Consider the following 26,726-nt stretch of genomic DNA (forward strand, 5'->3'; position numbering starts at 1 on the left):
CGTGAAATCGTGAAGTTAGGCCTAGTGTCGTCTGCATAAAACGGCAAACATATTTGAAAGTTTCAACTGTCACAGAGTTTAAACGATACGAAAGCCGGTTGGGACAATTTTCGTAGAAGAAAATAATATTATTTTCGCGTTATTACGTAACAACATATTTTGTTGAATTTTAAGCAATAATAAATAATGAAGTCTAAATTCATTGCTGACTTTGACTTATCAATTGTCATTTTGAACTTTTCTCCAGTCGATCACTATTATTTATTCAATCCTATGACAGGTAATGATATTCATTCTGTAATATGAAAATGTTGCAGTTTTGTCATATAATAAAGCAGTTATCGACCTGTTTTCAGGGGGAATACGATGACCTTCGACCTCGGGAAATATCATTTTCTCGAGTTTATAAATCATCATATTCACCTGAAAACAGGTCGATAATTGTAAAATATATACTCGTAATATAGCGTGTCACTTTCGCGTAATAACGCGAAAGTTTCGCGATATAACGCGTTAGTTTCGCGTAATAACGCGAAAAAAATTATTATTTTCTTCTACGAAAATGGTCCCAACAGGCTTTCGTAAAACGAGAATGTTGAACGAGAGGATTGACAAAATGGCTCAGTGAATAACCAAACAACCTCCTGACGACAGGAAAATGGTGGCATACAAAGGAAGAGGTAATGTTATTGTGAATTTCGATACAAACAAAATTCTCCAATTTTAAAACGACTATTCAACTAATATTTCTCAGAAGTGAGGTGGCTTTATAACACGATGAACCACAGGGGCATGTCTAGTCTTATATTAAAAAATAGCCAGAACTATTTATATATAAAGTCGATATACATGTATACTAGTATTTCTGGATATCTTTTTAATATAAGACTAGACGTTTATGCCCGTTTGGATGAACAGTATCTAATTTCAAACGAATTTCGGCATATTGGGTTTTGTCGAAGTACAAGCTCTTGAGAACTTATGTTACCCATTGCCATAAGGTCGACGTGATATAAAGCTTCTTGTATCGAATCATATTGTTGGCTGTACGATTGAGACTCCCGTTACAATTAACTAAAAGGCGCATGGAAAACATAAGCTTGAATCAAATGTGGACAAGGATAGATTACAAAGAGAACAGAAGTACAATTTCATGAAGGTATTTGAGACACGATAAAAAAGTTAAAAAAAACTTGGCTAAAGTGTGCCTCTTTGTATGTCTTGTGACTCAAACTGCATTTTTTTTTTCTGGTATTGCCCATGCTCTCTTATTCGCTGAAGGTGGATGTTTGCCTCTAGTCTCTATAGACCTCTTACACCATTTATATAAGTTTACATAAGAAATCGTTTTGCCTTTTGTAATTAGCCTCTGGAACTCACCGACTTGATAAAATGTGGCTCTTCAATATCCAGACTTAACAAAACTGCTATCTGACATCTTTTTACCGATTCTCAATGGAGTGCGACTACCTGAAGTTCCGCAGTAGAAATCTCATGGACAGTTTAACATTTTTTTTGTCGTCTTCTTTCACAACTCCGTGTACTAAATATAATTAGTATACTGTTATTTGGAAATGATGAACTGACTTATTATGAATTCATAATCAGATAGGGGAGGCCAGATTAAAATTAGGTAAAAAAAATGACACCCTCAGTGTTGGTCATGAACTTATAATGAACACCAGGGTGTCGTTTTTACTGAATTTTTTGAATATCTGTTAAATGTACTGCATTTATTAATAATTAGAAATCCAATCAAAATGAACAATTGTAAGAACAATTCAACAATCATTTATTACATAATAGAACAATTGATTCTAAACATTTATAATTCAAATAAAAATTGTTGTTCACATCCCTGATCAGTCCTGTGCGAGTTATGTCCCTTTGCTATACAAAATAAGTTTTACATTGGATTGCTTTAATACTAATAGCGACATCAAAATGCTATTATTCTTAAAAGTCTCATTATTTAACAAAATCCACATTGCTAAGCATAAACAAGAAATATGTTTATATTGTAAGCATCCATTCAATCATACCCATCTTAACAGAGACATATATATACACACTGCATCGTGTAAACATCAATTAATTACAAAGTAGGTTAATTGGTACTGTTGTCAAGAACCAGGTCCAGATTTGATGATAGATATACCGCCATACCAGGATACCATTTCAGTTATATCTCACTTTCTCGCATTTTCAACAGATCTACATATATATACATCACACCACCAATACAAGCACCATGTTGGGTAATGTATGGGTGTTAGTGACTGAGGGTGTGCCAGTGAGGCATGCTGGGTAATTTACCTGGTATGAGAGGGTGTTACTAAGAGCTCGTTGGGTAATCTGTGAGGGCGTACATGTACATGATGCATGCTGAGTAATGTGAAATTAATCAATTGTTTCAACAGCCTGTCGATGACCAAGGTCATTTTGGGACAAACAATATTGAGCTGTGGTATAGGGAATTTCAAACAGTTAGTGTATATCTTGGTCAATTTTTAGGGTGTTTTTGTGAGGCATGTTGGGTAATTGGTGAGAGTGCATTACTGAGGATATGTGAGGGTATTTCAATGAGGCTTGTTAGGTAATCTGTGAGGGTGTGTCTGAGATATGTTGGGTAATATGTGAGGGTGTGTCTGAGATATGTTAGGTAATCTGTGAGGGTGTGTCTGAGATATGTTGGGTAATATGTGAGGGTGTGTCAGTGAGATATAGTGGGTAATCTAAGAGGGTGTATCAGTCAGACATGTTGGGTAATTTGTGGGGGTGTGTCAGTCGGACATGTTGGATGAGATAAAGTGAGTAATTTGTGTGGGGGGGGGGGGGGGGGGGGGGGGGGGGGGGGGGGTGTCGGACATGTTTGATAATGTGTGAGGGTGTCTCAGTGAGGTATAGTGGGTAATTTGTGATAAGGTATCGGTGAGACATGTTGGGTAATCTGTGATTGGGTATTGATGTTGTTGAATACATGAGGAAGAACACATCAATTTGTAGCTGTCACTCATCCCAACACACAAGGTCCCACACACGAGGTAGGCGAGTTTCCTGGACATATTTGTGAAGATAGGAACAGCTAAGCTTCATTTTGGCATTTTCTGCTGCAAAGTGTTCCAGTGCTGCCTGTATGAGAAAATGGATAAAGATTTAGAATGCCGCTTTTGGTGTAGAGTATTTGCATAATATAATTTTGACGATTTTATTAAGGAGTCTGGATTTTTACTATATTTTGAAACACCATGAAAACAAGTTATGTCAACTGTAATCATTCCTATTTGCCCAGATATAAGCATGTAATGAGTCTTAATGAGGGAGAAAACCAGAGTACCCACAGAAAAAAAACCCACATGGTCAGGCAAGTGACCCGGTGACTGCCTCATATTCTGAATGCCCTATTGTCCTAAGGTCCAATAGTCTTAAGACCTGATAGTCAGGTAATATTGTAGCGTGAATAAATTGTTATATGCATGTATGAATGGTTTCCAATTGAATATAACATGTGAATAATGAGTATTACAGAATATATTATGATATGAAAAAATAAAATTGAAAAACGAAAGAAAACATCTTTATATCAAAAAGCGTGGGGATCAGTAGTATAATCTTTGATATTGTGTCCTTGAAATGTTACACTTCACAAGACAGTTTAAGTGTTTTCTGATAAATGACACCTGTTTTAAAGTGAACATTTCATAAAAACACTTTCTACACATGCCATGCATGACTTTTTTCTCTCTTTTTATTCACGCCATTTCTGTTGATTCTTATTTTACCCAAGTCTTTATCCATGAATGTTTCCTTTGAAGCATGTTACATTGAATCTGTAATAAACTAATTAATGATTTTTAAAAATAAGATTTTAAAAAAAAACAATGTGAAAAAAATTTCTAGTAATGCTGATATAAATATATTTATCAAAACTACTATCAAACATGTAATAATGTCTTAATACCCATTTTCGAAATATCAGGCCTTCATACTATCAGGGCTTCAGACTATTGGGCCTTCGGACTAGAGTGCATTCAGAATATAACAGTGTCTGACCCCCTGATCTTTTCATGTCCAATCAGGGGAAATACCTAGTTGAAAGGCATTACCACTACACCACCTGACCAAATACTAGGCATACAAAGTTGTGTAGAAAATAAATCACTGCATCAAGACAAAACACCAGAGTCTAATTACATTGATAACCATATTCACTACAACCTAAATGTTCAAACAAAATCAGACAAATCACAGCCAAAAGTAACAGGGCAGTACCTTGTATTTGACCAGAATGTTTATAACACATGTAAAGTATCTTACCTTAGCCAATATCTTTGCTATACCCTGTCCTCTATAGGCTGGGGGTACCCCAGTATGATACAGGTCTACAAAACCAGGCCGGATCCAATCATACTCCAAAACAGCAGTATCCTTTCTTCTCTTTCCATCTGTTTGTAAAATATCCAGATTTTTTTTTATCTGTACAGTCACCTGACCTGTTTCTATATTTCTTTTTTTGAATTATATATGGATCAGAATTTATTTTGGTCTTCATTAAGCCATGTCCATTTTTATGACATCTTTAAGTTTCAGTAACAGTCATTCTCCAAAGAAATTTACTGCCGAGTATAATTTGATATATATTTATTCTTTGCTGTAGCATCATAGCTTTAGGCTAACAGGAGGCTCTTTTCTCCCTGTAGCAGCCATAATAATAACTGGTGTAAATATCTCTACAATTTTTTCTCACTTTACTTTTACTCAAATATACTCAAATACAGTACACAAAACAGGGATATATTTCACTAATATCCTCATTTTGTGTCACTGAGCATTTTAAAGCTATCTAACTTGTGGTAGGCCTAATTATTACCGGTCAGATATCGATTATAAAGTACATTGTATGTAGGTCTTCTTTAATGGCTGTCAAAGATGACATCAATAAAGCTGTTCATAGTACATTTTGTATGTGCACAGGTGCCCGACTCGTTTTATCATAAGAGTACATATAAATTAATTAGATGTACTCTTACATGTTATTATTTTATAAAATGAGTTAGGCACTTGTGGTATGTGTCACAACTTATTGTTCTTTGGGCTGGTGGCTAGACAGTCCGAAGCATTCAGTTTTAACAGACATTTTTATTTGTGAATTATTTTTTTAATGCTGATAAAAAGACCCGAAACCTTCGGATTAAGCTGTTAGATAGATATGTTATATAGTCTATATAGAGAAGCCAGCCAATGCATAGGATCACTACCAGTACTTACATATCACAGGGGAAGGTGCGGATCTTCGTCACAAAAAATAATTGTCAGATAAAAAAAATAGCCTCTCCCGAGTATGACCCATCCCACGACTACATATGGGACGGGTCATACTCGGGAGAGGCTATTTTTTTTTATCTGACAATTATTGTTTTGTGACGTAGGTCTGTGCCTTCCCCCTGTGTTACATATATATGGGCCTTCAAACACCATGATGAAGTGAACATACCGTTCAGCACAGAGGCCTACATGTATATCTGGTTAATTTTATCAATATAAGACTAGACATGTCCCCATGATTTCTGTTTGATAAAATGGTACCTAGCCCGAGTTTCCTCTGGCCTTTACACCATGTCTGGTGTCAGGGCCAGAGGAAACTCGGGCTAAATGGTACCGTACTATATAAATAGTTATAAACCAGAATCTATAACAAGATAACAGTCTGATTATTACCAAGCTCTATATTAATGTAGAAGCACTTTTTCTTTTTGTCGTGTCCTACAATGAAAGGCATGTCGTCGTCCTTCTTTTCTGAGACCGATGGATCCGCCGTTCCTGAGGATTGAGGACTGTCAACAGTGCTCGATACACCAGCTCTAGACTGGCTCATCGTCAACGATGGCTGGCAACGAATCAGAGTTCGGTCTGTTCCAAACGTGGGTAAGAGTTTGATTAAGTTTCTGTAAGACATTTCATGTCTATAATGGTCAACACAAATAAAGTATTAGCGCAGTCAGCTCCTATCGGGTTGTCAGCGAGATAAAATCGTCATTTGGATCTTATCAGCTGACAAACGAAAGATATTCAGGTCGGTTCGATTGTTACCGGAAGTTATAATTTCAAATGGATGTTACTGCACTCAGGAAATTAAGAGATCATGAAGCGAACCTTGTTTTCACCATCAGGAGAGACGCAATAAGTTGATTTGAGAAAACTATAATCAAACATCGTCTTATCAATAAAACTCGTTTAATTTATAAATTAAACTTTAATTTGGATGCACAGAAGATAGTGAAAGGAATATTTAAGTTTGAAATTTATTATATTCCTTTCACTACCTTACTGATATTTTCATTAGTCATTATAAATCGAATTCGGGTGTCTTGGTAGGTTCATTTCAGGAGCAACATCTTGTCTAATTTTAATTGGACACATAGGTAATATATAAAAAAAAATCAGGGGTTTTGAAATCAAATAGATGACAGAAAAACTTGGACCACAGTTATGATCATTTAGCTAGTCACAAACTAGAAGTGAAAGTAATCATTAAAATACATATTTAGTGAAATGAATTAATGAGATCATGGATATGGTAGAGGCATTCTAGATGTCTACGTCCATTATATATTCTGTGTATACATATATAATAATGGTTTACTATATGTCCTTTGTGTGCCCAACATTTACTTATAGCGATGTACTTTGATGGTAATTTTATTTTAGTTTAAACGTATTTTATTGTAATAAATTTACAACAGGATTGGGCACAAGTTATTACAACTTATATGATGGTAATTCAGGGGAAACACGGGCTCGTTTTTGCATTTTTAATTATAAACTTTATCTGTTTCACAATTACAGTTTCGAAACAAGCTAGATCTATATCATCTTACATTAATCACCGCTTGTTGGCCCATATTGAAGCGCCATACAAAATATTTTCTTCTTCTTCGTTTGTTTGTTTGTTTGTTTGTTTGTTTGTTTGTCTGTGTCAGGCGTCCTGAATGCTTAATGATTAAGAAAAAACAGAAACAAATATTTTAACAACAAATTGTTTTATTTTTTTAACAATATACCCCCCCCCCCTCTCTCTCTCTCTCTCTCTCTCTCTCTCTCTCTCTCTCTCTCTCTCTCTCTCTCTCTCTCTCTCTCTCATTAATTTAAACAATGCACAATACCAGTATAAAACAATAAAAACACATGAAATAATATATACACATCACAAAGTCACGTAACTAGTGTCTTTGTCTCGTTCAGCGCACGTTAACTCAATGTTCACGTTCTAATTCAAATCCCCCTGACACACTAGCGTGTGTAACAAGAGGTCACACATATACATATGCATGTATATGATATCAATGATACATGGCGCACAGTTAACACAATTGTACAATATTTTATGCAATACATATCTGTATGATCCCAGTGACCACTAGAAGGAATGGTAAATATGTACATTGATTGTATTTACAGCAAGCAAACAAGGATATTCTTCATGGTGAAAGTCGAAAATAAATTCATGAAGATATGACATTCTAACTTGTGCACGCAAAAATACCATTTCATTTTCAACTTCAGTTCAGAACCAACTTCATAGACCAACCAGTCCTTGCGAAATATACACCAAAGGGTGTTCACGAAATGAGCAAGGATTAACATGTTTTATCATGTAATTCAAACTATATCCTACCCTCTACCCCCGCGTTCCAATATTGGAGTGGGAGTTGAATGTGTTGTAGATGAGCGGATATTCATGTTTATTAGATTGACTACACATATCACCATTTCAAAGATTAATACAGTAAAACGCAATGCATTACAATATATGAAAGCAACTATTTAACTTATTTATGTGTGGGAAAATGAAACGTTTAATTAATATAAATGTATACATGTATATGTATACGTCAAATTTTCATCTCTGTACATCAGTTTGTATCCAGAAGTAGATCTAGACAGATTTCTCTAGACCGATATTCTACTTCAACTAAATCTGTTTTTCGAAGTCATGGATTTTCGTAATTGGAAATCCAAATCGGTCAATTAACTGGCATATATAAGATTTGTATATCTGTGTTAGTCGATACAGTAAATACAAAGTCTGTCTGTGGATCTTGTGTAAGTCGTTGACGTTGACCTGGGCAGTTTGCGGATCAAATCTCAGATCACGGTTGTCGTTCCTGTGTGTGTAAGCGGAGATCGAGGTTCGAACGTCGATTCGTCCGCTTGCTCATATTTTTCAATGCGCGCCTCTGTCGTCTCATCTGCCACGACTTCAAATGGATACTACTCTGTCGCGATAGGCTAATGATAGATCCCTTCAGTTCGTCTGAATTTCTGTTTTCTTTGTCGTCATCTTCACTAAAATCGGACAGTGACGAATCGAAATGAACAGATCGGGGTCGGATTTGGGGCAAGCGGGGCTCTTCTGGGACGTTCTCATTCAATTTCTCCTCGACACTTTCCAGAATACTTTCTGACGAACCTTTGTCCATTAATGTCGAGTTGTCGCTGTTATGTCCGGTCATCCGATGTTTGTTTGCGAGCCACGGACGACGCTTTCTCCATATGCGCAAAGACCTGTTCTGTATACTGTCGGCATGTGTCAGAGACTCCAAACTGTCATTCATGGACGAATAACCGCCATCGGATAAACTGAGTGAGCTGTTTCCCACTTTTAGCTCCGACTCATAGTTCCATGAAAGTTGAGAGGCAGACGAAATGGGGCGTTTTGATCCCCTAGTTTTCTGTTTGAAGACGGACGATCCAGGTTCAGATAGGACGGACACTGGACGGACTTTCTTGTCCGATAGATCAGTGAGAGATATACAAGACACGGTCTGGACAGGTTCCGGTGGGGAAGGGTCCTGTACGCTGTAACGGTGGTACCATCTGGATCGCAAGGCATTGAGGAAAAACTCCATGGTTACGTGGACCTGGAAATAGAATAAACCATGTTTCAATTTAGGAGTCTTACCTTATCTAACTTTATAGGATGAACGATATTAAATGAAGTAAAAATATATGAAAGGAAGAATAAAAATCAACAATAACAACAAACAAACAAAAAACATTTAAAAACAAAAACAAACAATAAAAAAACAACAACAACAAAATAAAGAAAATAAGGAATTTCAACATTCAAAATTTCAACAAACTTCATGTATTCTGTGATGCGACCAATCTGATTAAAATCTACTAGTAAACGTAGCCATATGTTACAGCTGATTTCAATGAGATGGTGATGCGACGAGTATAATACTTCCCGTCTTTTGTGTAACCACATTACCTACATTACCATATATAGATCCACTTGTACATATATACTCACAAGACAGTAAACAAATAAAATCAACAGGTAGAAAATTGAAAATGTGTATTTTCATTGTCGTAATTGACACAATATCCGATCCCTGACCTCCTAATCGGTCACGTACTCCATTTCCTATGTTTGCTCATCGCATACTAGGTTTTTACAGTCACGCTTCAGTTAGTGTGACCTGTATACAATTATGATTCCCTGGGAGTACCAGTTTGGGATTCCCCATAGCTAATATGTACCCAGTCTCGTTCTGTCTTAACATACTGTCACTGTATTTGTGTTTTAAATGAAATAATGTCTATATATTGATACTTGTGGTACGTAGTTACACATCATAGTCAACCTGGGATACTATTCAGCCTCCCCAGCCAGTGCTGTCGTTAACGGCGAGGACTATTGTTTTGACATATATTTTACGTTATTTTACCGGTTACCAATTTGAATTTCCATCTACATGATTTAAAGCAATCAGGTTGTTAAAGCACACGTTGTCATAGCTTTCGTAAAACCCTTTCTAAAATATTTATAAATCAAACGTTTTGGCAAAAATCGCAATGTTTATTGTAAAAAAGAAAATCTCATTATTTCAAATTACCATACAAAAACTCACTGTACATCACCCCTATAAAAATTGCTGGATAATTATTAGGTTTTAAACCGACAGCTAAGCTAGTCCACCCATACAGTATACTAGTATCACTAAAAACAATCACCGCCCCGGATAGGTAGCATTTCATACCCAAGAAACCGGCATTTCTGTTTAATACGCTGGTTAGTTTTCATTAAAGAAAAATATATAGCACATTGTGTTCTTGTACTGCTCCTCATATTATGCATCTTACGGGTGCTATTTCATTTTTTAAACACGACGTTTTAAATACGGATTCGATTTAAAGCAATGTTTTACCAGAATTCGAATTTTAAGTTATAGACCAGCTTACAAGACATACATTTTATCTTATAACAAATACACGACAACAGTGACATGAGAATGTATGTTATATTTTTAATATCAAGTGAATGATATTATGTTTACTATACTAAAAAATATTTTATATTGGAAGTAAATTGATAAAAAGGTTATTGAAGAAAGATAATATTACTTGGTGTTTATAAATGGCGCAATATATGATGCATTGATTTTAAATCTAAACCACTTTTAAAAATTCATTAACTTACCAGTTTTCTGTGACACGATTTAAAATCACTCAGTGTTTTGTCCACAGCCTTAACGTCTATTTCTTTTCACAACTTTAATGTTTTGGTGTCGGACATTTGATTAAATACCCGAGGGTTATTATCATATGCAAATTAGTTATCGAAATAGACTATATTCACGGGTCTCGTGGTGTGTTATGACGTCATGAGATGCGGGTAATTCCAATTGACTCATGTTCATACGGGCACTTTTCGGACCGCCGAGTGTGTTTGGGTACAGGTAAAATCCCTACCTGTTAGGAACTGACTCTACATACCTACTCTGACCAGTTCGCACCTGACCGAAGATAATTTGACACCATAAAATAGTTTAAGTCAATAAAAACTCCAACCACAAATCCCACGTAAACACTAAACTTTATGTATCTTGCTTTGTAAATCTTCACCGATATAAAAATCATGCGTCGCAATAATTTCATTCAATTTTATTATTCTCAAAAGAAGCATATGAAATACACAACATGAGGCACCACATTTTGCTATATACAATTGTATCTTCTTTACACATGTATAGCATTAAAGTGATTTTTTTTCAATATATATTTCGGAAACATATACACCTAAATCGGACAATTAAATACAGACGGTACTTTTGTATCGTGTGATAATAACACTCGCATCAGTAAGCCAGGTGTACCCATTCAAGCTCTGTAAATTACACGTATATCCGTATCGGCTGTATAATATGTACAGCCAAAAACAGACAATTTGCAGTACATATCATGTACAGAGTTGAACTATCTTCGTGTTTATTCAGCCCGATTTTACTGTTTAATTTCATTTGTTTGTTCAATTCTTGATATAAAAAATAATTTCTTCGTATAAAAAAATGATGCTAACATGACGTCATTGACTATATCTATTCATTATTCTTACATCAGGAACCGTTTTGATTTTTTGATATCAAGAATTCGAATAGAAAAAAAATCATACGCAATTTTCTTATTAGAAAAATACTGAACACATAATGGAGAGGCGCCTAAACAATTTATGATATAGAAAAGAATAGTAAACATTACCTACTTTTTACATCTAAAGATAATTTTTGATATCAAAGAAATAATTCTTGATATCTAAAAATAGTGGATAAATAGTAAAAAGAAGCCTCATAGATAACGCCGATTTTTATAATTTCTGAAAGGGCAATATCGCTTGTTCTATGGATAAACATTTCATGAAGATATTGTAGTCGTTTACTCATAAAAGAAGATTTCTAGTTTGGTTTAAACTTTTTTAAAGAGCCTGTCGACGTCTTAGACCGACAAAGAACTTTTATTCCGTCAAGGAAACAGAAATGTTTGTACAATGAGTATTTGATTTCTATCGAAGTAAAGACACCATTGACATAATTTAAGACAATAAGTGGCAAGAAAAATTACAGAGACTGGAAGTTGACGGTCTATTGCTTCAATAGTTGTAAAGAGCTTATTGTTTGTAAACACGAAAAAACAACACAATTGAATAACGAGGCCCTGTGACCGAATGAGTAAAAGAGTATGCATGACGTCATTTCCGTTTTTGATTAAGTTCTCTGCGATTTAATCGACAATTTAATCAGTCTATAAGATAGACGGATAGATCTGTTTTACAAGGTATGGCGTGAACAGAAAACTTGGAATTTCCGGCTATTTTCAGCTCTAATTTCGCAACCGTTTTGACTTGTAAGATCAAATACTATAAACGGTGTTCTTTAAATTATTTATCTTGAACAAATTGTTAAATGTACAAATCTTAAAAGGAGGATTTCTGCCCCAGCAGAGATAACCAGCCGACCTCGGGTACTTGACCCATTTATAAACCTCAAGCCAATAGTGTGGTTTCAATGACGCAGGATGCGGTGAAGAGTTGACAACATATGCTGCCAGTACCCCGAGGGTGGGGCGTTTTGATCGCAGTTGTTGCTACGAGTGAAAACAAAGTCCGATTGAGTCTCTTACCGTTTACAAACCGCTCGAAGACCGCAATCAAGATGTAGTAGTTTAACAGCAAGCTCGTTCTGTGGTTTCGAAACGGAAAGACACATATTGGTATTAGATATGTGGTCAGTTATACAAAAAGAGAAAACATCTCGACTCTTCCGTGTCAATATCATCAAAGACATGTCGAAATCGATTTCATAAATGACCTCTTACAATATTGATATTCAAAAGTACAATTAACAGAACTACACAGAACTTATAACTTCCCCAATTCTTTGATTTCAAGAATGACTACGAATGATATTAATATCTAAAGTAATTCTACAATGACCCTTTGCAAGTGTAGTTTAAATTTAGATTTACTTCATTTTTAAAAGAACTTCGTAGAAATGTAAATTTCCTCAACTTATGGAAATTTGATAATTATATTTTTATCGTGTAACATTGAAAATATGTTAGTTACACGCTATAATTACAGTTATTGACAACTGATGCTACATTTTTGTCGTATGTGTACATTCCAACACCCTTTCAGCATCGGGTAACATCACAAGTATGTAAGTAATGTTTATATATATACATGTATTAAGTGTACTTTCCCCGTGTGTACTGAAGGTAATCAAGGTATACATTGTTACGGATACCGCAAATATTTAAAAACACGAAACTGATACTGTCAGTGTGAGATGGCATTTAACGTAAAATTTCATCATACCAGATCACCTGATATATTTTGTTTATCATCCCCACAACAGCTTGATACAGATGTCAATATCTTGTATTTTTGAAAATATGCCAAGTGTAATAACAAAAAACGAACGGTCCAAAGCGAAAACACGAACAAGCAGATGTCTACTTCCTTGGCGTATTTGTTACGCTGCCATTTCGTCCTTTCGTCTTTTCGCCCCGAAAAGACGAAATTGGGGGAAAAGACGAAAACTAACAAAACTTTCCGACATTTCGCCCGAAAAGACGAAAATTAAGGTTTGTTAATTTTCGTCTTTTAACCCCGAAAAGACGAAAGGACGACATTGCACTGGGGGAAAAGACGAAAACTAACAAAACTTTCCGACATTTCGCCCGAAAAGACGAAAATTAAGGTTTGTTAATTTTCGTCTTTTAACCCCGAAAAGACGAAAGGACGACATTGCACACATGAGCCACCATATGTTTTCGCTATCTACAAGCATAATTGGAGAGAATAAATGATACATTAAAATAATTTGAACGACGAAGATTTTTGCTCATTCAAGTTGTATTTTTTTTTTTACAAATGCGTTAACTTCACTGAAAATCTAATCAAGATAAAAATGGTACGACTTTTGAGGGTTTTACACTCTTTGTCCTGTACTCTTTGCGGGTATTTTTCTCCTTATAGAGATTAAATCGGTCTTTGCACTGACTTGTCCATATGGAATTAAACAGTAACAGTAGTAAGATAGTCATCTTGATGTCAGCTTAATATGCTTATTTGATTAAATATTTATGTTTTGTAATTATTATTACTTAGTTATATCATTTGAAACCATTATATTCTTGAAGATCTTCAATTTGTATAAATAAAGGATTTATATATGATACATCCGTCAAAAGTCATTGTGCGGTGTCCGTTCGTCCGTCCGTTCAGCATAAACTTTTAGTTCGTCCGAATTTGAAGCGTGATGAGGTTTCCTGAGCGGCGATTTGATTGGACAATTTTATTCGAAACGTTATTGAGTTTTGTGTGTTTCAGTATTTCAATCTTGTCCCGAGATAAAACAAATTTCGTTTTTTGACTATTTCTCTTTAAAACTGCGCAATGCTTATACATGTATTTTTCTTTTCTTGGGTGCCATTTTGATTTGAGCGTTCTTGGAAACGTTACCCCCACCAACAACCGTTTATTTCAGAATTTATTAGTCTTTCGTTAGACTTTTCTTAGTCTGTTTTTACCGATTCCTTTAAAACTTGGATGGATTGGTTACCATTGTATATGTTGAACTATCAATAATATCTTGCATAGCTCTGTTTAAACTTTGCACACCATCATATTATCCCCGATCACACTATTCTGTCAACGGCCTATAGTTCACAAAAACTTCAAGTATGACGGGTAGAAAAGATGCCCTAAGTGTGGCAACGAAAAAAAAAAAGACGACAAAAGCGGAAACCTCTCGACACTACAGTGGCCCCCCACGTAAGACGCCTTCGTTCAATGCACCACCCTTGACCCAGAATCCACGCTCGCGGTAGAGTGTATTGCGGCGGCAGGACTGCAGCAAATTAGCTAATATTACTCAACGGTCAAAGTAAACAATGGAAGGTGGTTTGACGTCAGTTGGTGGTCAGTGTATTGTTCCAATATTGACCTATTCTATCATTAGTGGTCATTCGGTAAGGCCACTACCCACGGCACTTAGTGACCACAGCCGACACCCATATAGGGTATGTATAAATGTACCTGGTGACCCGACGGAGGGACGCTGCCTATCTAAAATTAGCCATTGGCCAGATTTTATTATATCACATCCATTGGACGTAAACAAAAAGTCCTAATCGCTGTTTAAGCTTATAAACAAAAGCACTGATATATGCATTGTGGGTAAGGCGTCACGAAACGAAATATCTGCGACAAAAGGCCATGGGAGAGAACATGATAATATACTCCTTAATATCTTCTTATCAAAGTAGTCATATATCACAAACTACCGTGGCACATCAAACGGGAAGTAAGAAACCACTTCACCTGAAAATCTCTGGCATGTTTTAAAAATGATATTTATGATGGTTACGGCGGTCAAGGGTGGGACGGAGTCCTTCCACTGAGGATCAATCTGTGTGGTTTTGGAGGGATGGGAAGAAGGTGGTAGCTTGGGTTCGCCGCTGAGGGTCGATCTGTGTGGTTTTGGAGGGATGGGATATAGCTTGGGTTCGCCGCTGAGAGTTGAGTGGGATGGGGTGACGGTGATGGGGGTATGGGAATATGTATGTAATGATATTCTATTTAATCATATGATCTGTTTAGATCATGCAACAGCAAGAAAGTTTCAGCCTGAGTTTTTTCCGTCTTTGCGTGAATGATGTGTGTTATTATGAAAACTTGTAATTCCAGGTAAATATTCTTGCACGTTTTATTTGAAAGCAAAATACACATACAGTGAAAGTTCGTTGACTTGAACCCACACATATTTTAATAGACCTATAGATTGCGTCACGGACACTCCAGTGTATGGCTTTGGAATCTTGCGTAAAAAAAGAACAGCAATATCGCTTCAAAGATAATCAGCTCAACCGTAAAAAATGATAATGTGTCATCTTCAGAATGGGATATTTTAGTTGTATTTTGATTCTTGCCCTGATAAAGATAAACTGTAGTTACTGCATGATGACTAATTCCTGAAACATTACTTCAAATATTGACGTGTTCTCGCACGATTGAATATTGCAAGTGGAACAATGTCCACAGAGAAAAGAAACTTGCAACAGTTGTTATCAAAATGAACTTTGAGACGACTCACTTCATCATTTGTTTAACTGTAATTACCGTCAGATATTATTAAATAGGAAAAAAATGTTATCCAGGCACTATTTTGAAAGACCTAATACTTTTAATTTCAATACTCTATCTAATTTTGTAGTTAATTGTGAATTAGTATCAGCATTTAGGAAGTGGGGCGACTGGTTCGCCAGTTGTCAATATAACGCTTTTCGGCAGTATGCTTCAGTGAGATAGCACTATACAGCTGACATCAACAAGAACATACCGCAGCCTCCTAAAATACACACGAAGTGTATCTCGCGCACAGAGCTTTTTTTTGCGTTTGCATTGTTTAACGTCCTATCAACATCGAAGTTTATTTAAGGACGGTCTTCCCTGTGAGAAAGATGCATGCGTGTACGTGTTGATGATGTTAATGTTGCTGGTTTAAAGTCTCGATTTAGGTTGCAACCTCTACTCGCGACTCTAGGCTAGAACATTAGTTCGAGGTGACTGTTAGCTGGTATCAGTGGGTGTTACCCTCCTCCTTTGGGACCGGATATGGCGGAGTTGCATGCGTGTGTGTTAGGAGGCTGCGATTTTTATTTGTCTCCTTATGATAGCACGGAACTGATGCCGACTTTGTAGTGCTACATCACTGAAACATAATGCCGAAGACACCCAGCAGGGCACCCCACCCAGTCACGTTATATTGACAACTGGCGAAGCATGATACTTCCGCTTAATGTCGAGCACTAAGCGAAAGTAGCATGTTTCGACCAGGGGACAGAACCCAAAGCCTTCCGCATAGGGGCGAACGCTCAACTAAAGGACAAAAGTGAGGCATTGCCAAGGAAGACATAAGGAAGCAATCGGAACTCCTCGACATTTTCTACGAAACTCAGACGGAGAGGTGTTCCGATTGATTAGGAAGAAGAAAAAGAGAAAATATGATATCCCAAATTTAGTCGCCTCTCTAGATCGTGCAATGGAGGCTTATGCCTTACATGCAGAACCATGCACTACTATTATACCTCGAACCATATGGGATGGGACGTTAAATACTAAACTTATAAGTGACAAATTTAAGTCTTTTACTACCCTTGCATAACAATATATAAATACATAGGTATATGTCTTGTATGTGATTCTCTACGTTGTATGTATACGCTTACGAGAATGAAATCATTGACATAGCAACACAAATCCCCACGACAGACGACCGGGTGGGGACATGTAGTACATCCGAACACCAAACACATGTAGCTAAGGCATATATTGTTTATAGGCATGATGTTAGCCTCACGAAAATATGACAAAAATGTTGGGGAACTAGTTAAAATGTATATGTTTGTGGTTGTCTAAATTGAGATGTAACCGCATAATTTGCATTTACATCGTGTCCGAGTATAAACATTCTTCTGCTTTTGCCAGGTATATATCCCTAATTGACAAAAAAAAAAAAGATTCAGCACCATTTTAACGATAAAAAATCCATGTTCACGATAGAATAGACCTTCGTGATAGTGCCAATGTTTAGAGTAGAATTCGGGCTTTATAAAGTGACTGAATATGTAACGTAATAGATTATATATACATGTACATTGTATATACACAACTGTATAAGATCTTGAATGAGGTTTCATAAATCTCATATGAGATGAATGTTTCCGTATATTACACAAGTGCTATATACGACAAAGATAAACGAAGGTATTCTAGATTGGCAATATATCAAGGTTATGTATATACTTAACCTATATAACCGTATGGCATACCAGTTTCTATATGAGGGTCATTGTACCGAGGTTTTACTGTATATATATAAAGAGGGCCATTGTACCGAGGTTTTACTGTATATATATAAAGAGGGCCATTGTACCGAGGTTTTACTGTATATATATAAAGAGGGCCATTGTACCGAGGTTTAACTGTATATATATAAAGAGGGCCGTTGTATCGAGGTTTTACTGTATATATATAAAGAGGGCCATTGTATCGAGGTTTTACTGTATATATATAAAGAGGGTCATTGTATCGAGGTTTTACTGTATATATATAAAGAGGGCCGTTGTATCGAGGTTTTACTGTATATATATAAAGAGGGCCATTGTATCAAGGTTTTACTGTATATATATAAAGAGCGCCATTGTATCGAGGTTTTACTGTACATATATAAAGAGGGTCATTGTACCGAGGTTTAACTGTATATATATAAAGAGGGCCGTTGTATCGAGGTTTTACTGTATATATATAAAGAGGGCCATTGTACCGAGGTTTTACTGTATATATATAAAGAGGGCCATTGTACCGAGGTTTAACTGTATATATATAAAGAGGGCCGTTGTATCGAGGTTTTACTGTATATATATAAAGAGGGCCGTTGTATCGAGGTTTTACTGTATATATATAAAGAGGGCCATTGTATCAAGGTTTTACTGTATATATATAAAGAGTGCCATTGTATCGAGGTTTTACTGTATATATATAAAGAGGGTCATTGTATCAAGGTTTTACTGTATATATATAAAGAGGGCCATTGTACCGAGGTTTAACTGTATATATATAAAGAGGGTCATTGTATCGAGGTTTTACTGTATATATATAAAGAGGGCCATTGCATCGAGGTTTTACTGTATATATATAAAGAGGGCCATTGTACCGAGGTTTAACTGTATATATATAAAGAGGGTCATTGTATCGAGGTTTTACTGTATATATATAAAGAGGGTCATTGTGTCGAGGTTTTACTGTATATATATAAAGAGGGCCATTGTATCGAGGTTTTACAGTATATATATAAAGAGGGTCATTGTACCGAGGTTTTACTGTATATATATAAAGAGGGTCATTGTACCGAGGTTTTACTGTATATATATAAAGAGGGTCATTGTACCGAGGTTTAACTGTATATATATAAAGAGGGCCGTTGTATCGAGGTTTTACTGTATATATATAAAGAGCGCCATTGTATCGAGGTTTTACTGTACATATATAAAGAGGGTAATTGTATCGAGGTTTTCTTGTATATGTATAAAGAGGACCATTGTACCGAGGTTTTACTGTATATATATATAAAGAGGGCCATTGTATCGAGGTTTTACTGTATATATATATAAAGAGGGCCATTGTATCGAGGTTTTACTGTATATATATAAAGAGGGCCGTTGTATCGAGGTTTTACTGTATATATATATAAAGAGGGTCATTGTATCGAGGTTTTACTGTATATATATAAAGAGGGTCATTGTGTCGAGGTTTTACTGTATATATATAAAGAGGGTCATTGTATCGAGGTTTTACTGTATATATATAAAGAGGGTCACTGCATCGATGTTTTACTGTAAATATATAAAGAGGGTCATTGCATCGATGTTTTACTGTATATATATAAAGAGGGTCATTGTATCGAGGTTTTACTGTATATATATAAAGAGGGTCATTGTATCGAGGTTTTACTGTATATATATAAAGAGGGCCATTGTATCGAGGTTTTACTGTACATATATAAAGAGGGCCGTTGTATCGAGCTTTTACTGTATATATATAAAGAGGGTCATTGTATCGAGGTTTTACTGTATATATATAAAGAGGGTCATTGTATCGAGGTTTTACTGTATATATATAAAGAGGGTTATTGTATCGAGGTTTTACTGTGTATATATAAAGAGGGCCGTTGTATCGAGGTTTTACTGTATATATATAAGGAGGACCATTGTACCGAGGTTTTAGGGGCCGCGGTGGCTGAGTGGTTAAGGTGTCCCGAAACTTTATCACTAGCTCTCCACCTCTGGGTTGCGAGTTCGAAACCTAGGTGGGGCACTTGCCAGGTACTGACCGTAGGCCAGTGGTTTTTCTCCGGGTACTCCGGCTACCTCCACCTCTAAAACCTGGCACGTCCTTAAATGACCCTGGCTGTTAATAGGACGTTAAACAAAACAAACCAATGTACCGAGGTTTAACTGTATATATATAAAGAGTGCCATTGTATCGAGGTTTTACTGTATATATATATAAAGAGGGCCGTTGTATCGAGGTTTTACTGTATACATATAAAGAGGGCCATTGTACCGAGGTTTTACTGTATACATATAAAGAGGGCCATTGTACCGAGGTTTTACTGTATATATATAAAGAGGGCCATTGTACCGAGGTTTTACTGTATATATATAAAGAGGGCCGTTGTATCGAGGTTTTACTGTATATATATAAAGAGGGTCATTGTATCAAGGTTTTACTGTATATATATAAAGAGTGCCGTTGTATCGAGGTTTTACTGTATATATATAAAGAGGGTCATTGTATCGAGGTTTTACTGTATATATATAAAGAGGGTCATTGTATCAAGGTTTTACTGTATATATATAAAGAGTGCCGTTGTATCGAGGTTTTACTGTATATATATAAAGAGGGTCATTTTATCGAGGTTTTACTGTATATATATAAAGAGGGCCGTTGTATCGAGGTTTTACTGTATATATATAAAGAGTGCCATTGTATCGAGGTTTTACTGTATATATATAAAGAGGGTCATTGTGTCGAGGTTTTACTGTATATATATAAAGAGGGCCATTGTACCGAGGTTTTACTGTATATATATAAAGAGGGTCATTGTACCGAGGTTTAACTGTATATATATAAAGAGGGTAATTGTATCGAGGTTTTCTTGTATATGTATAAAGAGGACCATTGTACCGAGGTTTTACTGTATATATATATAAAGAGTGCCGTTGTATCGAGGTTTTACTGTATATATATAAAGAGGGTCATTGTACCGAGGTTTTACTGTATATATATAAAGAGGGTCATTGTATCGAGGTTTTACTGTATATATATAAAGAGGGCCGTTGTATCGAGGTTTTACTGTATACATATAAAGAGGGCCATTGTATCGAGGTTTTACTGTATATATATAAAGAGGGCCATTGTATCAAGGTTTTACTGTATATATATAAAGAGGGCCATTGTACCGAGGTTTAACTGTATATATATAAAGAGGGTCATTGTATCGAGGTTTTACTGTATATATATAAAGAGGGCCATTGTATCGAGGTTTTACTGTATATATATAAAGAGGGTCATTGTATCGAGGTTTTACTGTATATATATAAAGAGGGTCATTGTATCGAGGTTTTACTGTATATATATAAAGAGGGTCATTGTGTCGAGGTTTTACTGTATATATATAAAGAGGGCCATTGTACCGAGGTTTTACTGTATATATATAAAGAGGGTCATTGTACCGAGGTTTAACTGTATATATATAAAGAGGGTAATTGTATCGAGGTTTTCTTGTATATGTATAAAGAGGACCATTGTACCGAGGTTTTACTGTATATATATATAAAGAGGGCCATTGTATCGAGGTTTTACTGTATATATATATAAAGAGGGCCATTGTATCGAGGTTTTACTGTATATATATAAAGAGGGCCGTTGTATCGAGGTTTTACTGTATATATATATATAAAGAGGGTCATTGTATCGAGGTTTTACTGTATATATATAAAGAGGGTCATTGTGTCGAGGTTTTACTGTATATATATAAAGAGGGTCATTGTATCGAGGTTTTACTGTATATATATAAAGAGGGTCACTGCATCGATGTTTTACTGTAAATATATAAAGAGGGTCATTGCATCGATGTTTTACTGTATATATATAAAGAGGGTCAATGTATCGAGGTTTTACTGTATATATATAAAGAGGGTCATTGTATCGAGGTTTTACTGTATATATATAAAGAGGGCCATTGTATCGAGGTTTTACTGTACATATATAAAGAGGGCCGTTGTATCGAGCTTTTACTGTATATATATAAAGAGGGTCATTGTATCGAGGTTTTACTGTATATATATAAAGAGGGTCATTGTATCGAGGTTTTACTGTATATATATAAAGAGGGTTATTGTATCGAGGTTTTACTGTGTATATATAAAGAGGGCCGTTGTATCGAGGTTTTACTGTATATATATAAGGAGGACCATTGTACCGAGGTTTTAGGGGCCGCGGTGGCCGAGTGGTTAAGGTGTCCCGAAACTTTATCACTAGCTCTCCACCTCTGGGTTGCGAGTTCGAAACCTAGGTGGGGCACTTGCCAGGTACTGACCGTAGGCCAGTGGTTTTTCTCCGGGTACTCCGGCTACCTCCACCTCTAAAACCTGGCACGTCCTTAAATGACCCTGGCTGTTAATAGGACGTTAAACAAAACAAACCAATGTACCGAGGTTTAACTGTATATATATAAAGAGGGCCATTGTATCGAGGTTTTACTGTATATATATAAAGAGTGCCATTGTATCGAGGTTTTACTGTATATATATAAAGAGGGCCATTGTATCGAGGTTTTACTGTATATATATAAAGAGGGTCATTGTATCGAGGTTTTACTGTATATATATAAAGAGGGCCGTTGTATCGAGGTTTTACTGTATACATATGTATATATAAAGAGTGCCATTGTATCGAGGTTTTACTGTATATATATAAAGAGGGCCATTGTATCGAGGTTTTACTGTATATATATAAAGAGGGTCATTGTATCGAGGTTTCACCGTAATCAAGGAACATAATATTGATGTGTCTTTAGTATAAAGGAGAGGCATTATATCGAAGGACGGTTTATAAGGACTTCATTTCACTAAACATGGAGTCAAACATGTCACATGTATATGTCAATACTGGCGACCTGTTTCAATTCTCCATGTAATACTAATGTCGCCTGTCACGTGTCTCCTTAAATGACCTTTATAGACAGGTTTTATAGTAAGATATTCTATATTAGAATGGGAGTGTTAAAACAGTATACTTTTCAGCAGATTTGACGGTCAGGGAAACATTAGTATATTTTACTGTATTGTATCTCAACACATCTCAAACGATAAAATCATATTTGTCGGAGTTCACGATAAAAAGCGTTGTCTGACTTCACGATAAAAGCGTTGTCTGACTTCACGATAAAAGCGTTGTCTGACTTCACGATAAAAAGAGTCCCCGCGATGTGGTAGCATGACTCACTCCTGATTATACATGCCCCTACCCAATCTGACTGACCAGCCATAATATACGGCCCCATATACAACACGTCCTGCCCTCTGATCTCTAATTCACACAGTATTACCATATACCTGTGTGTCAGTTATAGGTCACATTTACACATTTTAGGGAGTACCTTGTAAATTAACTGGGTATTCCAGCTTCTTTACGATTCGGCGACTGACTAACGGCCAAAGGCTGTGTGACACATGTTAATTTGAAGCCGACGAAATGATCAGTGTACATTACTTTTTATATATTTGTTTTCATGTTGTATGATAACAACGTCCGCAAAGAAGATATGCGTCGTTATGATGGCAACGTCTAGACGCAACAGCTTAAGCTCCATATGAAACAACGGCTAAGCGTCATATGACGATAGCGTCCACATCACAGCTAAGCGTCATATGACGATAGCGTCCACACCACAGCTAAACGTCATATGACACTAGCGTTCCCACATATAAGTTAAGCGTCATATGACGATAGCGTCCATTTACACATAAATCAAGCGTCATATGGTGATAGCGTCCATATCACAGGCAAACGTCAAAGGACGTTGAAGATAACGTACATGTACAAATAAAATAAGCGTCATATGACGATAGCGTCCTCGTCACAGCCAAGCGTCATATGACGATAGCGTCCACATCACAGCTAAGTGTCATATGACGATAGCGTCCACATCACAGCTAAGTGTCATATGACGATATATGACATTATCGCTATTCCCAGGTCAAAGTGTTATGTACGCGAACTGCTATGGGTCATCGAGTGCAACTTGCGTCCACTACAATTAACTTTGGTCAAATCAATATTAGAGCGTCTGTAACTGTAAAAATCAGTGTTGGAAATGTTATCATACGTATTTTTTTAAAAGAAACAGTTCTTTCCTTTATTCAATACGAAAATTAATTATTGTCCGCCAAACTGTTCTCTAAAATTTGAGACCAATTTTCCCAGCTATAGCTCTTGCGTATGTTTCTAGTATAGAGATTCTATATTTGCCATGAGTTGCAGTGCATTTATATCATTACAAAAACAGAATAAAAAAGAACAATATTTATTATGTTTTAAGAACAAAAATTTATTCCGTGAGCAGTCGAGAAAAGGACCTCTTGCATGTAGAGCAGGGAGCTTTTATTTCTGCAACATGACAATGTGAATAAAAAAAATAACACCCTCAACTTGGAACATTTGTTTTCCTTTACACGGTTCAAAATAACAAAAAAAAATGACTACCAGTACTTTTCAGTGCACGTTGAGAAGAAAAGTAGTAAACAACTTGCATAATACAAAATGTATTCTATATTTAAACATGACAGGACTTAACGCCACTTACGTAGAAACATCATATAAGGAAGGACTATTCGAAGCTGTTAGAATTTCTTTAAATCTACATTCTTTCTTTTATATGAAATTTTGAATCACTGGCGAACATCTGTTGTACTGTGGCGTGACAACCCCCCTTTATAGTATGTGGGGATCCCCGACACCAGACAATAGCGTTCGTAGCGAGTACGGCCACACGAATTAGTCATTGGATTGACTTGTCAGAAAATACTAACATTGGAATTGATACACCGCGATAAGCGGAAAAATATCGCGGTCAAAGTTCAGAACATAATACAGCCAGTCTGAAAATAGGGGGAAAACTCCAATACCACGCATTAAGCTGTTGTAATTAAGATCTAGAGGCAACTAATGTATATCTATATAAACCTTGCACATCATAAGATACCCGATATGTTGTACCGAGCACCTGTGTGAGATCACATACACGAACCAGTGCGTTTTAGAATTAAAATGGTTTTAGGTTAATTAGTTGTTTTTCAATCCTAATTATATATATCAAAATAATAATCAAATAGATAAACAAATTAATATTATCATTTAAATCGAATAAAAACGAATGAAATATAACGGTATAATTCGAAATGTGAGATAATCACTGCTTTGATATGAATGTACTTTTCCGTTAGTTGTAGTTGGTGGCTACCTCACTGAACAACATACGGAAAGTCCCTCGAATGCCATCCAGAGTAATCAAGGTGACGTGTCCTGCCCAAGGACACAACCTCCTTACACTCTAATTTAGGGAAATCACTGGCATGGTATCGACATATTGACCCTGACCCACCCCGGGCCGGGGCTTTGACCGAAATTTTCAACAATCTGAAGTTCTTCAATATTAGAACTTAATTATTCAGGGTACTCATGTTCCCCAATCAACAGTAGTTCATCTAAGATCTTTATTCAGACTGGAGCTGAAAATCTTGTACATTTGTAGCCGTAAAACCTGTACCGCCCCTCGGTTGTCAAACCCTTGTGTGTGAATAAAGTTTACAATATTTTACAAAGAGAAATCATCTTTCTGACATCTATCCACATAAAGCCACAAGAAATGGGGCTGGAGCAAAATTTTGAAATTCAGACCTATCATCCCACTTCAGATAGGGCGTAAGAATTGTACCTGCTGCCCCCATTGCGTGAGATGTAAAAGGCGACTTAATTTGGGATCTAATATCTTTTCTCCTCTCTTCTATCAAACAACTATCTATACATCCTAATGTCTCCCTTCTCACTGCCTCGTTTTGGCCTTTAGTTGACCGTTCGCCCCTATAAGGAAAGCTTTGGGTTCTAACCCCCGGCCGAATTTTTTTACTCCTGCTAAACGTTCAGCATTTTAGGAGTGGGACGACTGGTTGGCCAGTTGTTGGTAAAATGTGACCGGGTGGGATGTCCTGCCGGGTGTCTTCGGCAGTATACTTCAGTGAGGTAGCACTATAAAGTCGACATATGTTTCGCGCTATCACTAGGAGATAAGAACATACCACAGCATCCCAAAACACTCATACACCACACGCAAGCCTCTCGCGAACAGGGCAGGTCGTCCTTAAATGACCTTAGCTGTTGAGAGGTCGCTAAACAATACTAAACATTAATCAAATCTTGTATACTTTGATAATTTTCTCCTACATATGGGCAATATTGTGGATGAATGGGAGGGGGTCTTCCGTTGCATGGAGCTACACAAACATCGTTTCTGATGAGGCAAATGTTTTCCTACCTTTGAAAAGTGGACTTTAACTTGACTTCGTAACCACAAAAACGCCGTACTCCATTTTCTTGTTAATTGAATTTAAAGGTCATAATCGCGCGCGTCCACGCGGATGTTTACGTAGCCTCCATGTCACGTTAGTTCACACATTCATTTATGTAAAACCGACAATAATTTAGAGCGTCTTTAAACGTGTGCCTTTGAATAACATTATTTTTTACAGGTATTCAAATTAGAGAACCAGCCAATTCGGCCTGTCTCCTTCATGATGAGCGGAAAATCATTGGTCATTCCGGACATAGTATGCATTTTTGCAGAGTCCACAGAAACATTCCAGCAATTCAGACGATTTATATATATAGATCACCTTCATCGATGATGAGGCTCGGACGTAATGAAGCTGAGGGTTCGAGAAACCTCCACTCTCCCAATGAGAACAGAAGCTGAGGGTTCGAGAAACCTCCACTCTCCCAATGAGAACAGGGAAGGGAGCTGTCCCGGTGACCTATTCTGGATTAAAAGCATTAACTGTAGAGCATTATGAGTCGCTCAAACTCTATAAAAACAAATTTCATCGAAAATTAAAACATACAGTATGACAAGCCAAGTTATCATTCATTCTAGCCCGAGTTTTCTCTGGTCCTGTCACCATGTCTGGTGTAGGGCAGAGAAAACTCTGGCTACATTAATCAACCACATTATATAAGATATCTAATATACTTTATTATA

General features: G+C 36.4%; 2 protein-coding genes across 3 annotated transcripts; both read right to left on the bottom strand.

Moving 5' to 3' along the window:
- Positions 1-2,840: 2,840 nt before the first annotated feature.
- On the bottom strand, positions 2,841-6,092 carry LOC117336252 (protein NATD1-like). Its single transcript, XM_033896726.1, has 3 exons — positions 5,719-6,092; positions 4,318-4,445; positions 2,841-3,132 (listed from the first exon to the last, which is right to left on the bottom strand). Exons 1-3 carry the CDS (start codon positions 5,954-5,956, stop codon positions 3,010-3,012), a joined length of 489 nt encoding a protein of 162 aa, XP_033752617.1. The 5' UTR covers positions 5,957-6,092; the 3' UTR covers positions 2,841-3,009.
- Positions 6,093-7,046: 954 nt separating this feature from the next.
- Positions 7,047-10,615, bottom strand: LOC117336321. Of its 2 annotated transcripts, none has more exons than XM_033896812.1 (2): positions 10,487-10,615; positions 7,047-8,921 (listed from the first exon to the last, which is right to left on the bottom strand). In XM_033896812.1, exon 2 carries the CDS (start codon positions 8,907-8,909, stop codon positions 8,151-8,153), a length of 759 nt encoding a protein of 252 aa, XP_033752703.1. In that variant the 5' UTR covers positions 8,910-8,921; positions 10,487-10,615; the 3' UTR covers positions 7,047-8,150. The 2 variants fall into 2 exon arrangements, with proteins under 2 accessions (XP_033752703.1, XP_033752704.1); XM_033896813.1 differs by lacking the exon at positions 10,487-10,615 and adding an exon at positions 9,317-9,394.
- Positions 10,616-26,726: the final 16,111 nt, after the last annotated feature.

This window comes from Pecten maximus, chromosome 10 (assembly GCF_902652985.1).
Source record: "Pecten maximus chromosome 10, xPecMax1.1, whole genome shotgun sequence".
Classification (NCBI taxonomy): domain Eukaryota; kingdom Metazoa; phylum Mollusca; class Bivalvia; order Pectinida; family Pectinidae; genus Pecten; species Pecten maximus.

Bases quoted from the DNA above. Each gene is read 5' to 3' on its own strand.
- LOC117336252 (XM_033896726.1), bottom strand. From the start codon at position 5,956: ATGTCTTACAGAAACTTAATCAAACTCTTACCCACGTTTGGAACAGAC. The intron at 4,446-5,718 runs GTAATAATCAGA...TTTTACAAACAG, and splicing joins CTACATTAATATAGAGCTTG to ATGGAAAGAGAAGAAAGGAT. The intron at 3,133-4,317 runs GTAAGATACTTT...TTTCTCATACAG, and splicing joins TAGCAAAGATATTGGCTAAG to GCAGCACTGGAACACTTTGC.
- LOC117336321 (XM_033896812.1), bottom strand. From the start codon at position 8,909: ATGGAGTTTTTCCTCAATGCCTTGCGATCCAGATGGTACCACCGTTAC.